The 13,665-nt window shown below is 54.1% G+C and overlaps 1 protein-coding gene across 2 annotated transcripts in view; it reads left to right on the top strand.

Moving 5' to 3' along the window:
- Positions 1-11,141: 11,141 nt before the first annotated feature.
- HAAO (3-hydroxyanthranilate 3,4-dioxygenase) overlaps positions 11,142-13,665 on the top strand; it is a 71,202-nt gene continuing 68,678 nt past the window's right edge. The window contains exon 1 of one of the 2 annotated variants that reach the window (XM_042855144.2): positions 11,142-11,372. In XM_042855144.2, coding sequence (XP_042711078.2) covers positions 11,293-11,372 — 80 coding nt within the window. In that variant the 5' untranslated portion in view covers positions 11,142-11,292. The remainder of the gene's footprint in view (positions 11,373-13,665) is intronic. The other variant, XM_005296097.5, reaches the window with a different exon arrangement.

Genomic DNA, 13,665 nt, shown 5'->3' with positions numbered 1-13,665 from the left:
GACCTAGGTCTGGGTTTGCAGCAGGCTAGCGAGTCTGGCTCAAACCAGGCAGGGCACTGAAATCCTAAGCTGACAGGGCAGGAAAGCAGGGGCAGAAGTAGTCTTGGCACATCAGTTGGCAGCTCTCAAGGGGGTTTCTGTGATCTAACCCATCACACATCGATCTAGGCTATTTATTTTGAAAAGATATGTGGCTAATTGGAAGAGATTTGGCTCTGTCACATTAGACACCTAGGTTCTGATTCCAGCTGTGTTGAAAGTGACCTTGTGCAACCTCTCAGTTTTCTTATCTGAAAGTAGAAGGAATGATAGTTGCCTGCCCTAAAGGAGAGAGATTAGATTTTGGCCAATAATAAGGTTATAAAGTACACAAAAAACATTATCACAGAAGAGATTACTGTAAAAATACTGTCCTATTTCCTAGTCCAGTGCACTTACCCTGAGTTAAAGTGTAGTTGAATGGAAGATCTGTCTCTTTCTCGTCGTACAACATGCCAGCAGTTTGCAGCAGAACATAGTACTGCAAGATCTAATAAGTTTTACTGTTTCAAATGCGCAACCTTCTTTTTTGCATGCACGACACCTCTCTGGGGCATTCCAGCAACAGACGTTTCATGTGAAAAATTGGTCAACTTAAAAAAAAAAAAGTGAAAGTTTTACCAGCTATACCAGTATAATTAAACGGATAGTGTACCAGTATAACTCCTTGTGCGGACACTCTTTATTTTGGATGGCCTTTTTTTTTTGTTTCAGTATAGACTAAACCACTTAAAGAACATAAGCTAAACTGGAAAAAGACACTCTTATACTGGAATAAGAGTGTCCACACAGGGAGTTATTCTGGTATAACTGTATTGGTTTAAAGTCACACCTAGTTTATATTAGTATAGCTTTCCTGTGTAGACAAGCCCTAAGGAACACCTGGATCAAATTACCTCAGATTTGCACTTTACCCTTTAACATATCAATTTTCAATTTAATCTGGCCACATATGTGCACTTCAGTGAGGATGTAAAATTCAGCTTTAAGCAGAAACCATGTTGCCACCCCTTAATTCATATACATATTATATAAAATATTAGGAAGACTAAGCTATGACAAGTAACAAGTCCTTGTAAATTTTGTACTGTTATTTTTGTCATCAATGCAAAAATATTTTTTTTTAAATTGGTAAAAAACATCTATATGTTTGTTTCTTTATAAAAGTCAATGAGAAATCCCCCAGGAACTGAGAGTGAAAACAGAACAGAAACTACCCCAGGTGTTCAGAGAATGACAAACAGATCTGTACTTACTAAAGAGACCACAGCAATGCCTAATAATTCACAACCAGTTTGTCACTTCTTGTTTGCCCAACAAGCTGATAACAGATTGCACTCCCCCATAAGAATTTCATGATAGTCCAGTCATGGCCCCACATTCTGCCATCAAATTTATGCAGAATCATAAACAGAAGATGGTAAATTCAGAAGTGAGTCTACATGGAGGCTAAAATGCTAAGGACCCATGTATTGCTGCCACTGGTGGAGCTTGCATCAGCATTAGCAACTGTGGGAATTTTTTGTAAAAAGAACTCTAATGTACACATAACATAGTGAAATCCACTAGGTCTGCCCATCTAGGGAAGGACATTCCTGCTTCAAGAGAGGATGTTTTGCAAGTATGACTGCTCCCACTTTTCACAGTTCTTCTTTAAGGGTTATATTTTCAAAGGCCTCAGCCCAGCCTCCATTTGTGCACATGAAATTCTACGGACACAGTTTAACACACTGATACTTGTGTGCACAAATGATAGCGCTCATACACACAAAAAACCCTTGTACTCCGTATAAACTCTGTTTACATGCACAAATGGAATTTGTAGGGAGGATTCAATTGAGTTACTCCAGATTTACACTGATATACCCCAATCAGAATCTGCCTATTCATATACACCTCTACCCCATATAACCCTGTCCTCGGGAGCCAAAAAAAAAATCTTACCGTTTATAGGTGAAAACATATATTGAACTTGCTTTGATCCGCCAGAGTGCGCAGCCCCCCCCGGAGCACTGCTTTACCGCCTTATGTCCAAATTAGTGTTATATCGGGTCACGTTATATATTGGGGTAGAGGTGTATATAAATTCTAGTTAATACACAAGCTAATGATAGTGCCCAAGACAAATACCTGTATTACTGACTTTGGATAATTCAGCAATAGATATCACATTCTGAAAATTTGACTCCAAGAAAAAATTACCCCCATTTTGCTTAGTCATGCACCATCTGAGAGTTCAAAAATGTACATCCCCATTCCTGATGTTTTAGGTTTCAAAGGCAATACTGCAATATGTAGCAATGCCTTCTCCTGTGTGGATTCAGGACTGATCTACAGTATCGGGCCCTATACTGTTAACAGTTAGTGGAGATTCTCCTTCAGCTCTGTGCTTTGGTAGCAGGAGGTTCCTAACATTTTGAGTTGACATAGTAACAACTGTGTAGTTCCCAGGGAGCTGTGGATTTCTTACAATACTAACCTGTTGACATCTAACCTAAATTCTCTACTTGCACTTCATGACATTTAGTTCTTATAAAATGTCAAAAGTGCAAGTAGAGGGAGAGGCACTGGAGTAGTCCTGTCCACTTCCAGAGCTGCTCAGTCACCCTGCCCTCTAAACCGTACCAGTTCTCCGGCGGAGACGGATGCATGGCAGAAAGGTAAACGCCAATATAGAGCAGCGGACCCGCCCTCCACCGGATGGCCTGAAGCACAGGTGGAAGGGAGCTCACCTGCCACCAGTCCCCGACCACCAGGCCAGAGCTCTTGACCCAGACGGAGGAGGCTGCCGAGTAGACGGCCTGGCAAGCCTCTACCTGTGCCAATTCGCCCGGGTCCTGGACCATCAGGAGCACCTCGGCGGTGTACGCCGACAGAACCAGCCGCAGCTCCGGCTCTCACAGTACCAACCCCGTCAGCCTCCAACGGAGGAGACAGAGGAAGGGCTCAATTGCCAGAGCGTACAGCTGGCCCGAGAGGGGGCACCCCTGCTGTACTCCTCGCCCGAAACTGACTGGCTCAGTCAGGGTCCAGTTGAGCCTGACCAGACACTCCGCAGAGGCGTACAGCACCTGGAGAAAGCCCACAAACTGGGGTCCGAAGCCAAACGTTCGCAGAGTGCTCAGGAGATACCGGTGGCCCACCCTGTCGAACGCCTTCTCCTGATCCAGGGACAGGAGGGTGAATGGCAGACCATCCCTATACCCAAGCTCCAGGAGGTCCTGGACCAGATACAAGTTATCAAATATGGTGTGGCCTGGGACGGTGTAGGTCTAGGTGGACCACGTCCACCAGCACGGAACCTAGCCGCAGCGAGATGGCCTTCGCTACGACTTTGTAGTCCGTCCTGAGGCGTGAGACGGGATGCCAATTCCGTAAGTCACGGAGGTCCCCCTTTTTCGGCAATAAGGCAAGCAAGGACTCTGCAAGGACTCGGCCCAGACGGTGAGTAGGTTTGGGCCGAGGACATCCCAGAACACGCGATAGAACTCCACGATCAGCCCGTCCATGTCCAGAGATTTATTGGTGGGCATGCGGCGGAGGGCTTCCAAGAGCTCAGCCAGAGTGAGAGGCAGCTCTAGCCGGTCTCGGTTGCCCGCGTTGAGAGTCTGCCCCAGAGCATTTTGCAAGCGTTAGGATCAGTCGCATCTGGGGAGAAAAGGCCTGCGTAGAAGGCTCTGGCCCTCCCGCACATCTCCGCCGTCCTCCACCAGGAAGCAAGTGTCCTCTTTTTCTCCAGGGTGTAGAAGCGGGAGCCTCAATCCATCTCCCGAAGGAGGCGGATGCGGGATTGAACAAAGGCGCCCCGGGCCCGATGGTCCTCGAGAGCCCGGAGCTCCTCCCGCTTCTCCCGGCGCGCTCCGCAGAGGGATGGATCCTCGGGGCTGGTGGCCATACGCCTCTCCAGCTCTAAGACCCCCCGTTTCAACTGCTCTATCACCGCATCCCTCCATCGGCTGCTGCCCCGGGTGTCGTCGCGGCAAAAGAACTGGGTGCGCACCTTCCCCAGATCCCACCACCGCTGTGCTGAGGGAAGGGCACACAGCTGCCCTCGCTCGGCCAGCCAGAACTCCCGGAAGGATGTCACGAAGCCCACATCCTCCAACAAGCTGTTGTTAAAATGCCAATAGGCTGGCCCCAGCCTCTCCGCGCTAAGAGAGTCTGTCATGGCGGCCAAATGATGATCAGAGAACGGGGCTGACCAGATGCTGGAGGAGTGGGCCTGTGAAAGGTGGAAATGCGATAAGTAGATGCAGTCCAACCGGGAGTGGCGCAACCAATGGGCCGCCACCCGGACAAAAGCGAAAGTTGAAACGTCGTCCAGGTGGTGATCGCGCCAGATGTCCACTAGGGAGTGATGGTCGACTGTCTCCCGGAGGACATCCGCGGCGGCCGGGCTCTGCTCGGTCCCCAAGCAGTCCCGCTCCTCGAGGGTGGCGTTAAAGTCCCCACCCAGGACTAGGTACTCACGAGGATCCAAAGGTGCTGAGGAAGGCGGACGCCTGCTGATAGAAACGCAGCCACTCTGGGCCCGATGTCGGGACATAGACGTTAACAAGGTTGACCATGAGCCCCTCCATACGGACCCGGAGGTGTAGCAGGCGGCCCGGCACAGCCTCGGTGACCCCCAGCACCTTGGGCCATAGGTCGGGGGAGAACAGGGTCGCCACTCCAGCTGTACGAGCTGTGAGATGGCTAAAGTAGACCCTGTCCCCCCATTCCAGCCGCCAGCTGTCTTCGGCGGCTGGATCCATATGGGTCTCCTGCAGGAAAACCATAGAGTACCCCCCCTCCCGAAGGAAGGAGTGTATCTGGTTCTTGCGGAGACCCATCCTACAGCCCTGGGCGTTCAATGTTGCGAAGGTGATAGGTGCCATGAGGAGGGCTGGGGGGGAATCCTCACCAGCAGGGATGCTCACGGCCCTGTCGGGCCACGTAGCAAACAGTGACCTACCCCGTAGGTGAGTAAGGAGTCACGGAAGAGGCAGACCCGCTGGTAGGCCGCAGCAGCCTGCTTCCCAGTCCTCTTACCCTCCCCCATGAGGGCCCTCGCGGCCTGGAGGATTTGATGAAAGTTCCCCCCAATCGCTGGAGAGCGAGCTGCACCTTGTTACAGGAGCCACGGACATCTTCAAGGAACTCCCGCAGCTCTTCTCGCAGCGTATGGGGGGTTGGGGTCACTGACCCTCGGCTATCCTCTGGAGGGGCCCCTGACACAGCCTCGTGGCCCACCAAGACAGGCAGGCAAGGGGCTGATCCCCAACACGGCGCCTAATGGGCTGGCACCAGGAGGCCCGCCTCAAATCCCATCTCAATAGGGGGTGGCGGAGGGAAGAGAGCAGCCCTTGGTGGGAACGGGGATATACAAAGGCCGGTCCCTGGGGGTCATCCTGTGGAAAACGTAAGGAGTCAGCCCTAGGGGCGGCAATGGCATCACGGGAGGTGGAGAGGAGAAGGATGGGGTTGGCATCAGGGCAGGGGAAAGATCAAGAGCAGGGACAGGGCCGGGGTCAAGAATAGGGGCAGGGAAAGGGGCGATAGTGGGACCGGGGGCCCCAGCAGGCAGGCCACTGGGGGGTGGCACCCCACGGTTGGGCTCAGGGGTCTTTTGGGTGGGAGGGGGCCCCTCAGTGATGCCGGGCTCGTGCTCGAAGGCAGGTGCTATGGCCATGGCATCTGTAGGTGGAGAATCAGCGATGGGCCCCCCACCCAGGAAGGGGGTCGGCTGCCCCGCAGCTACAAGGGATTCCCCTGGTGACTCGGGTCCCGGCCGCGTGGCGCTGACCATCGCCTCAAGAGGCTCGGTGGCTTCTGGTTGGGTGCCATCTGTGGCAGGGTTGGTGGGAGAGTCCAGGGGCTCCTTGGAGGTGGGAGCAGAAGCACTGGGGGATGGAGCACAGGGAAAGGGGAGTCGGGGTAAGGTCACCTAGATCGAGGCCCACTGGCAGAGGGTCATCCTCCCCTTGGGTGACTGGGGTCAGACCTAGGGCCTCGATCTCCTCGTAGATGGAAGGGAGATCACCTTCCCCCACCCCGAGGTTCTCCTCGCCAGGGCCCAAAGCAATGCTCGCCTTGGGGCTCAGAGGGATGTCAGATGATAAGGGGGCAGGAGAGGCTCCATCGGCAGCCTCCGCAGAAGGCACTCCAGTGGAGGGGCGGCGCTTCTCTCCAGTGCTGCCACGTCCTCCCCAGCCAGCACCGGTGGATGGAATACACCCGTGGGCAAGGTGGAAGGCTCGGCCTTGATGCCCCCCTTCCTGGTCTTCTGGGTGGCCTCCGCATCGGATGGAAGGAGCGAAACTTGAGCCTTCCGCTTGCCCCACTTCCCCTGCAATAGGGCCCAACCTTGCATGGTATCATCTGGGGGCTGGCTAGCAGGGGTCGGGTTGGGGGCAGGGACAATGGCTCAGGGACTCAGGGATATAGCGGTGGGGTGGCATGAGGGAGGGAAGATTCCCCCTGGGACGGGCCCCCTCCCACACCCGGCAGTACCCCCGCCCACCCACCTCCACAGGCACTGCCAGATTGCAAGCGGCAGAGGCGGGGCTCTCCCGCTCATCTGGGCGCACTGGGGGAAGGTACCCCTTGGGCCCGAGCGGGAGCGGTGGTGGGTTGAGAAGGAGGAGGGGCAGCTCTGGGTGCCGGGCAGCCAGCAGCACCGGCGCCCTGCCAGGGTTGGGGGGTCCTGGATGTACCTCCCCGTGCTGGGCCAAGGGGCAGTCCCTCCGGACATGCCCCATCGCCCGGCAGAGGTAGCACCGGGCCTCCCCCATGGAATAATGCACCCGGTAGCAGGGCCCCTGGACCAGGAAGGACCCCGTGAGCACCTCACATGCCGCCGGCGGCAATTGAAGCTGCACCTGCCGGCGTAATGAGACGACATGACGGAGGGCGGGGTCTTTGCAGCCCAGCGGGAGAGGGCTAACAACGGAGATGGGTTTCCCCAGGGTAGAGAGGGTGGGCACTGGGAAGGAAGGGAGGGAGGGACAGGGCAGCATTGGGAAGGAAGGAAGGGAGGGACAGAGGTCAGGACTATCCGGACACCCAGGTCCTCTAGCGGCTCCAGGGGGAAAAACCACCACCACCACCACCAGCAGGGCCTTCTCCACCGCCTCCTGGGCAGCGGCCTCTGACATTAGGAAGATGACGACCTTTCCATACGTTTTGGAGGCCGCTACGATGGCCATGGGCCCCACCACCCTCTCCAACACCCACACATAGGTTTCTGCGTGGGGCGAGGCGGGCACCAGGAGGCAACGGACACCATGCTTCCTGGTCAAGGTGGGGAAGGGGCCCCGGCCACTATAGATGGTAGCGGAGGCAATGGTCGGAAGAGATGACGTAGCGGCAGGCGGGAGGGCACCTGTAGAGCTAGTGGAGGGAGCAGCGGGGAGGGACGCTGCGGTTGGTGGTGGGGCAGCCCTTGCCATAGAGGGCCCGGTCTTTTTGGCAGGGCTCCTACCCTTCTTTTTGCCCTGGTCCTTCCTGCCGGCTGGGGGGGGCTCCCCCAGAGTCAGAGGGGGCAAGGGACGTCGCAGCAGCGGAGGTCACCCTGGTGCCTGCTGCTGTCGGCGCCCCAGTGGGGGCGGTAGCAGGTTGTTCGGCAGCGGCGGTTGAGGTGGAAGCCTGAGGGGTTGATGGGGGGCAGGCGGAGGAGGGGCTGAAAGGTCTGCCCGAGGGGTCCCATCTGCCTCATCCCCTGCCATAATGAGAGTGGGGGGAGGACAAACACCAGAGGGAGGAGGGGAATGGGGGCAACCACTCCTCCCCGCTAGGCTGCAGGCAGGGGAGGAGGGGTTGGATGGGGAGGGCTGAATCGGGGGGGCGGGGGTAATCGGGGTGGGGGGGGCAGGGGGCCAACTCAGGATGGAATTCCAGCTTCTCTAGTTTCACTAGGGGAATAGGGGATGAAACAGCATGGGGGGAGGGGGGTGCAGTGAAACTAGGGTGACCAGACGTCCCGATTTTATCGGGACCGTCCCGATATTTCCTTGTTTGTCCCGCGTCCCGACCGACGTGCGGTCGGGACACTGGACAAACAAGGAAATGCCCCAAGCCTCGAGCCCGGAAGTGCTCGCGCCCCCCCCCCCCTGCCCCGACTCCGCCCCCTCCTCCCCCGATTGGCTCCCTCCCCGAATCCCCGCCTCTTCCCCGGGCTCACCATTCCCCCTCCCTCCGCAAGCGCTGGAGGGAGGCCCGGGAGACGCAGGGGAAGCGCGGGGCCGGGGTGAGTAACAGTCCGGCCTGGCCCAGTGCAGGCAGGACTCAGTTGGGTGGTTGGGAGAGGAGGGGGGCGACCCGCGGGGCCAGGCGACGGGGGAGGAAGCGGCCATGGCGCTCGGCGGCTCTGGCGCCCCCGAACCCCCCGAGCCGGGGCCTGCAGCAGCGCGTACGCTGGGCCCAGCCCCTGGCTAGGCACGTCTGGGCTGCCCAGCTGGTGCTATCGCGCGGCGGCCCCGGGGCGGAGGCACCGGCAGCCCAGCCCCGTTCGTTCCCCTGCGGGACGGGGGGGCTGGGGCCTGCTGCCCCCACTCCGGGGCCGCCGCAGGATAGCACCAGCTGGGCAGCAGCCCAGACGCGACTGGCCAGGGGCTGGGCGCAGCGTACGCGCTGCTGGGTCCCCGCAGCAGGCCCCGGCTCGGGGGGTTCGGGGGCGCCAGAGCCGCAGCCGCGGAGCGCCATGGCCGCTTCCTCCCCCGCGGCAGTGGGAGCTGCAGCAGCGGCTGCTCCCGTGTCCCGCTGCCCGGGGGTGAGAACAGCCACCGCCTGGCCCCGTGGGCCGCCCCCTTCCTCGCCCTACCACCCAACTGAGTCCTGCCTGCTCGGGGCCAGGCCGGACTCTCACTACCCCGGCCCCGCGCTTCCCCTGAGTCTCCCGGGCCTCCCTCCAGCACTTGCGGAGGAAGTTTTTTTTTTTTTTTTTTGGCCCCGCCCCCCGCCACGCCCCCCCCCACGTCACCCCCCCCCCCCCGCGTCCCGATATTTGTCTTTGGTGATCTGGTCACCCTAAGTGAAACAGGGACCAGCTCAAATGGGATGGGCACAAGCACACGGAAGGGGACATGGGTGCATGAGGGGAGGGGCTAATCAGGGCAAGGGGGGCCGCAGGGGGAGGGGAACAACCAGGCTAGGAGTGGGGCGGAGGAACCAAGGGGCTAGCTTCAGGGCTGGGGCGGAGCAAACAAACAAAAGCTATAGAGGGAAACAGGCAAGGCAGACAAACAAACTGAAGCTAGCGAGGGGGGGGTGTGGCAAAGGGGAGGGACAAAAGGCTGTAAGGGGCAAATGGGGCAGGTAGCAAGGGGCAAAGCTGAGGAGGAGGGGGCAGTCAAAGGGGGGCGGGGTACATGTGCCTATGTATGCTTGTACAAAGAGTCAATATGGACTGGCTGCTGCTTTTGGCCCAAAAGGTGGTGAAAGGGCGAGGCAAGCCAGGTAAGCAGCCAGTGGGGGTGGTGGAGGGGGCAGCGATGACGGTGGTGGGGATTGAGGGGGGGAAGGACACAGATGGACCAGAGGGCAAGCTCCACACCACACCCTGTGTCCCCACAAACACAGTCTAGACCCCCCCCCCACGAGAGCACAGTTCAAAAGTTACTTAGTCCTTGAGGGCCCCCTCCACGGTGGTCTGTAGAATTTCTACATGCTCCCCCACTGGTAGATGGTCCTCTTCTTCGCCTCCCTAAGGCTCCAGCAGCTCCTAGGCAGCAAACACAGCAGCAGCTCCAGGCGCCAGTCCCGTGGCCAGCAGGAAGGACCGCTCTCAGGTGGTGGCATCCACAGTAGCAGCAACAGCTGGGGTTGGGGTTCCTCACACCCCTCCTCTGGGAAGCAGGCCAGCAGCCCCCCGGGGCTACAGCAAGAGCAGCAACTGCGGGTTGCGGGAAGAGGGTTCACTAGCCAGCCAACAAGCTAGCACATAGCAGAGAAGGAGGAGGGTGTCTGGCCCAGCCAAGGGAGCAGCAGCAGCGAGAGCCTAGCAGCAGTAGAAACAGCAGCCCTCTCCCTCCTTCCTCTCTCCAGGCCAGAGGACAGCAGGAGAGAAAGTAACCTCAGACAACCTTTCCCTGGGTAAGGTAATAGCAGGAACCAATTAAGGCAGGCAGGCTAATTAGGACACCAGGAGCCAATCAAGAAGCTCCTAGACTCAATTAGGACAGGCTGGCTAATAAGGGCACCTGGGTTTAAAAAGGACCTCATCTCAGTCAGTGAGGTATATATGCAAGGAGCTGGGAGCAAGAGGTATTAGGAACTGAGAGTAGGACTGAGAAGTACAAGCATTATCAGACACCAGGAGGAAGGTCTTGTGGTGGGGATAAAGACGGTGTTGGGAGAAGGCCATGGGGAAGTAGCTTAGGGAGTTGTAGCTGTCATGCAGCCATTACAGGATACATTTTAGACAGCTGCAATCCACAAGGCCCTGGGCTGGAACTCTGAGTAGAGGGCAGGCCTGGGTTCCCCTCAAACCTCCCAACTCCTGATCCAACACAGGAGGAGTTGACCTGGACTGTGGGTTCCACCAAAGAGGAAGGTCTCTGATCTGTTCCCCAACCCATTAGGTGGATTACCAGGGACTGCAGGGATTGTTCTTTTCCCTATGCTGGCCGGTGATGAGGTTAACTGAGTGAACAGCAGATTTGAGCCACGAAAGTAGCCAAACTGAGGGCTGCCATGAATCTCTGAGACGAGCAAATCTGCTAATAAGTGCAGGACCCACCAAGGCAGAGGAGGAACTTTGTTACAATATATATATATATATATATATCTTTATGCAGCCTCTCTTCTGTGTGATTGTACTCTAAACAATCATCTAGTTAATATATTGTTTTTATGATAATGCTATTTACTGACATTTAACCTGTACTTTCAACAATACAATGAATAAAAATTGAATGATTGTCTTCTTTCTAGTCCTGCTAACACACACACACACACACACACACACACACAATTTATATATTTAAACCGATCTAAGCAAAGATCTAGATGTTTTTGAAATACATGAGTTGATTATTGGCTAAGCTTATAGTTTGCTCTACAAAATAACCTTTGACTGATCAAACAAAGTAGTTCCCTTTGTCACCCAAGCCTGAAGAACTCTATCTTATCAACCAATCACCAGAGCTTTGTGGTGGGAGTAACATACCGAGAGTTTTCAGAGTAGCAGCCGTGTTAGTCTGTATCCGAGAGTGCATGCTGTATACTTCTCTGCCAACTCAGTAGCTTCCTCAAAAGTCTCATTACTGGTGAATCATGGAGCTGCTTGTAAATGTAAGAAAATGGATAGAAGAAAACAAAGCTGCTTTTTTGCCCCCAGTGTGCAATAAGCTTATGTAAGTAAATGAAGATCTTGTTTTACCTTGCATAGTCTCAGGGATAAAAGGAAACTGCTGTAAATTTCATGCAAATGGCAAAGATTAATAAGTATGGATAAAATTGTTCTTCAGGTCTGGCCACAAACTTTTTTTTTTTAAAGACAGAAAGTGCTTGAAAACTGTTCAATGATTTAAAATAGATGGACTGCTGTGCTAAGCACATTGCAGTCTATGGCCCTGATCCAAAATTCATTGAAGTCTACAGCAGTCTTTCTACTGACTTCAGTGGGCTATGGATTAAGCTTTACGGGAGAAAAAAAATCTCATAGGATCACACTCGTGAATTATGAGATTCACCTAATAAATTGCCACTACTTCCCCCACACTTTGTGTTTCCAGACTTGGTGATGAAAGCCATCCCAGCTGTGAGAGAGGGGCTACTCCTACTATTTTTTGATTGTAATAATGGGGTCATCCTTCACTTCTGGAGCTGAAGGAGTAATCCATGAGACAAGGGGGCAGGGAAGAAGAGGGATGCTTACCACAGCTGTCAGTTGGGGGTTCTGCAAGCTGCTATGGCCTGATCAGTTTCCTGTCTGTGACTCAGGCTATGTCTACACTAGCACTTTTGTCAGTACAACTTATGTCGCTCAGGGGTGTGAAAGAACACCTCTCTGAGCGACATAAGTTTCACTGACAAAAGCACCGGTGTGGACGCTTGCAGTGTGGCTGTGCCAGGGTCCAGAATTTGGCACCTTCTTCCAATCACAGTAATAATTATTTCTTTTGTCAGTGGAATAAGGCATAATGTGTTTGCTTCAAAACCTACAGTACATGAATAAGAAAAGAAGGGCTTCCTTTAAAAGTTTCTTTCCTATCCCTCTTCATGATGTTTTTATATTATAATCCAGTTTTCACATTATATTATGTTCCTTTTATTTTCTGTGATATTTGTTTTAATCAATCAAAAGGAAATTGTAAAAAAACAAAACTTCCAGGAACCCACTTTTTTTTTTCCCCCTACCCCAAAGGATTCTCTGTAATTGAAAGTTAAGGAATGTTAATGCTTTTCATGACTGTGTGTAAATGTTTGCTTTTCTGAGTAACTATTCCAAGATATAGATTTCACTGAGGATCACTGTGCACATTCCCCCATCTATTGAAAGTACCGTTCTATGTTCTATTGTAGACAGAAAGAAAGACAAAAATGCTAGGCCTGAGTAGATCTCATTGAATGAAAGAGTACAAGAAAGTGTCTTCTGTCTGTGATTGCTTTCATTTGATGACTAGTTTAAAATAAATATTTCAGAATGAATTCTGCTATACTTTTGCAAAGTGTCTTCATTTCTAAGCTTAACAATTGCACCTGTGCTCTGTTGAAGCATTTTGAATATTCCTCTTTTCTGTTCTTCATCAAGAAGAGATATATACTTTGCTGGGTGGCGGATGAAGCTTCCTCTTGTGGAGGCTCAGTCTAGCCCCCTGACACGCCTCTTCTGTCCAAGGCCATGCCCCTGCTCGCTGCTCTCAACCCCCCGCCCATGGCCTCGGCTGGCGTGGGATGGGGGGGGTCTGAGAACTTGGTTAGGGCCACGGGGTGCAGGGAGGTTGAGAGCTCGGCCCTGGCCAGGGTCAAGCTCTCAGCCCTGGCTGAAGCTCCAAGCCCAGAGCCCTTCCCCGATTCTGCCCCTTCCCCTGTGGCTCTGCCCCCACCCCACCTCTTCTCCCCGAGACCCTGCCCCCTGCTCGCTCCTTCCCCACCTCCACTGCGGCCCCAAGACTGAAAAAGCTCTGTGCCCCTGCCTCAGCCCCAGGGGTATTACCCAAGTCCATGGTGGGGAGAGATTTTTTTTTCCTGGGGTCCCCAAATCTGCCACTGTCCCTCACCTGGTGGTGAGATTTGGGGAGGCTTAGCCTCCCCCAGCCTCAATTACGCACTGCCTATGCCCACCCAACAATACCTTATAGCCCAGGGATTAGGTCCCTCTGCTAGAAAGTGGGAGTACTGGGTTCAACTCCCTGATCCAAATTAGGCAGTGAAGGGATTTGAACCTGCATCTTATACATCCTGTGTCAGGCTCTGACCATTTAAATATAAGGGTTGCTCCAGCTGTACTTTTTGTGGTGTTAGGAATGCAAATATGCCTACTAGATCAGGTTCTGCAGTTGAAATAGGCTAAATGCCACCAGGGCTTAAGCAGCTTAGTGGCATCTGGACTTAGGTGGCTTTGCAGAAATGTAGGTGGAGTTTAAGGACCTCCTCAGTGCTCTTTAAATCATTGGTGCTTTGCAATGAAATGAAATACCTTGA

Source organism: Chrysemys picta, chromosome 3, assembly GCF_011386835.1.
Source record: "Chrysemys picta bellii isolate R12L10 chromosome 3, ASM1138683v2, whole genome shotgun sequence".
Lineage (NCBI taxonomy): Eukaryota > Metazoa > Chordata > Testudines > Emydidae > Chrysemys > Chrysemys picta.
Note: the sequence above shows the minus strand (reverse complement) of the source record. Positions and strands in the feature narration are given on the sequence as shown.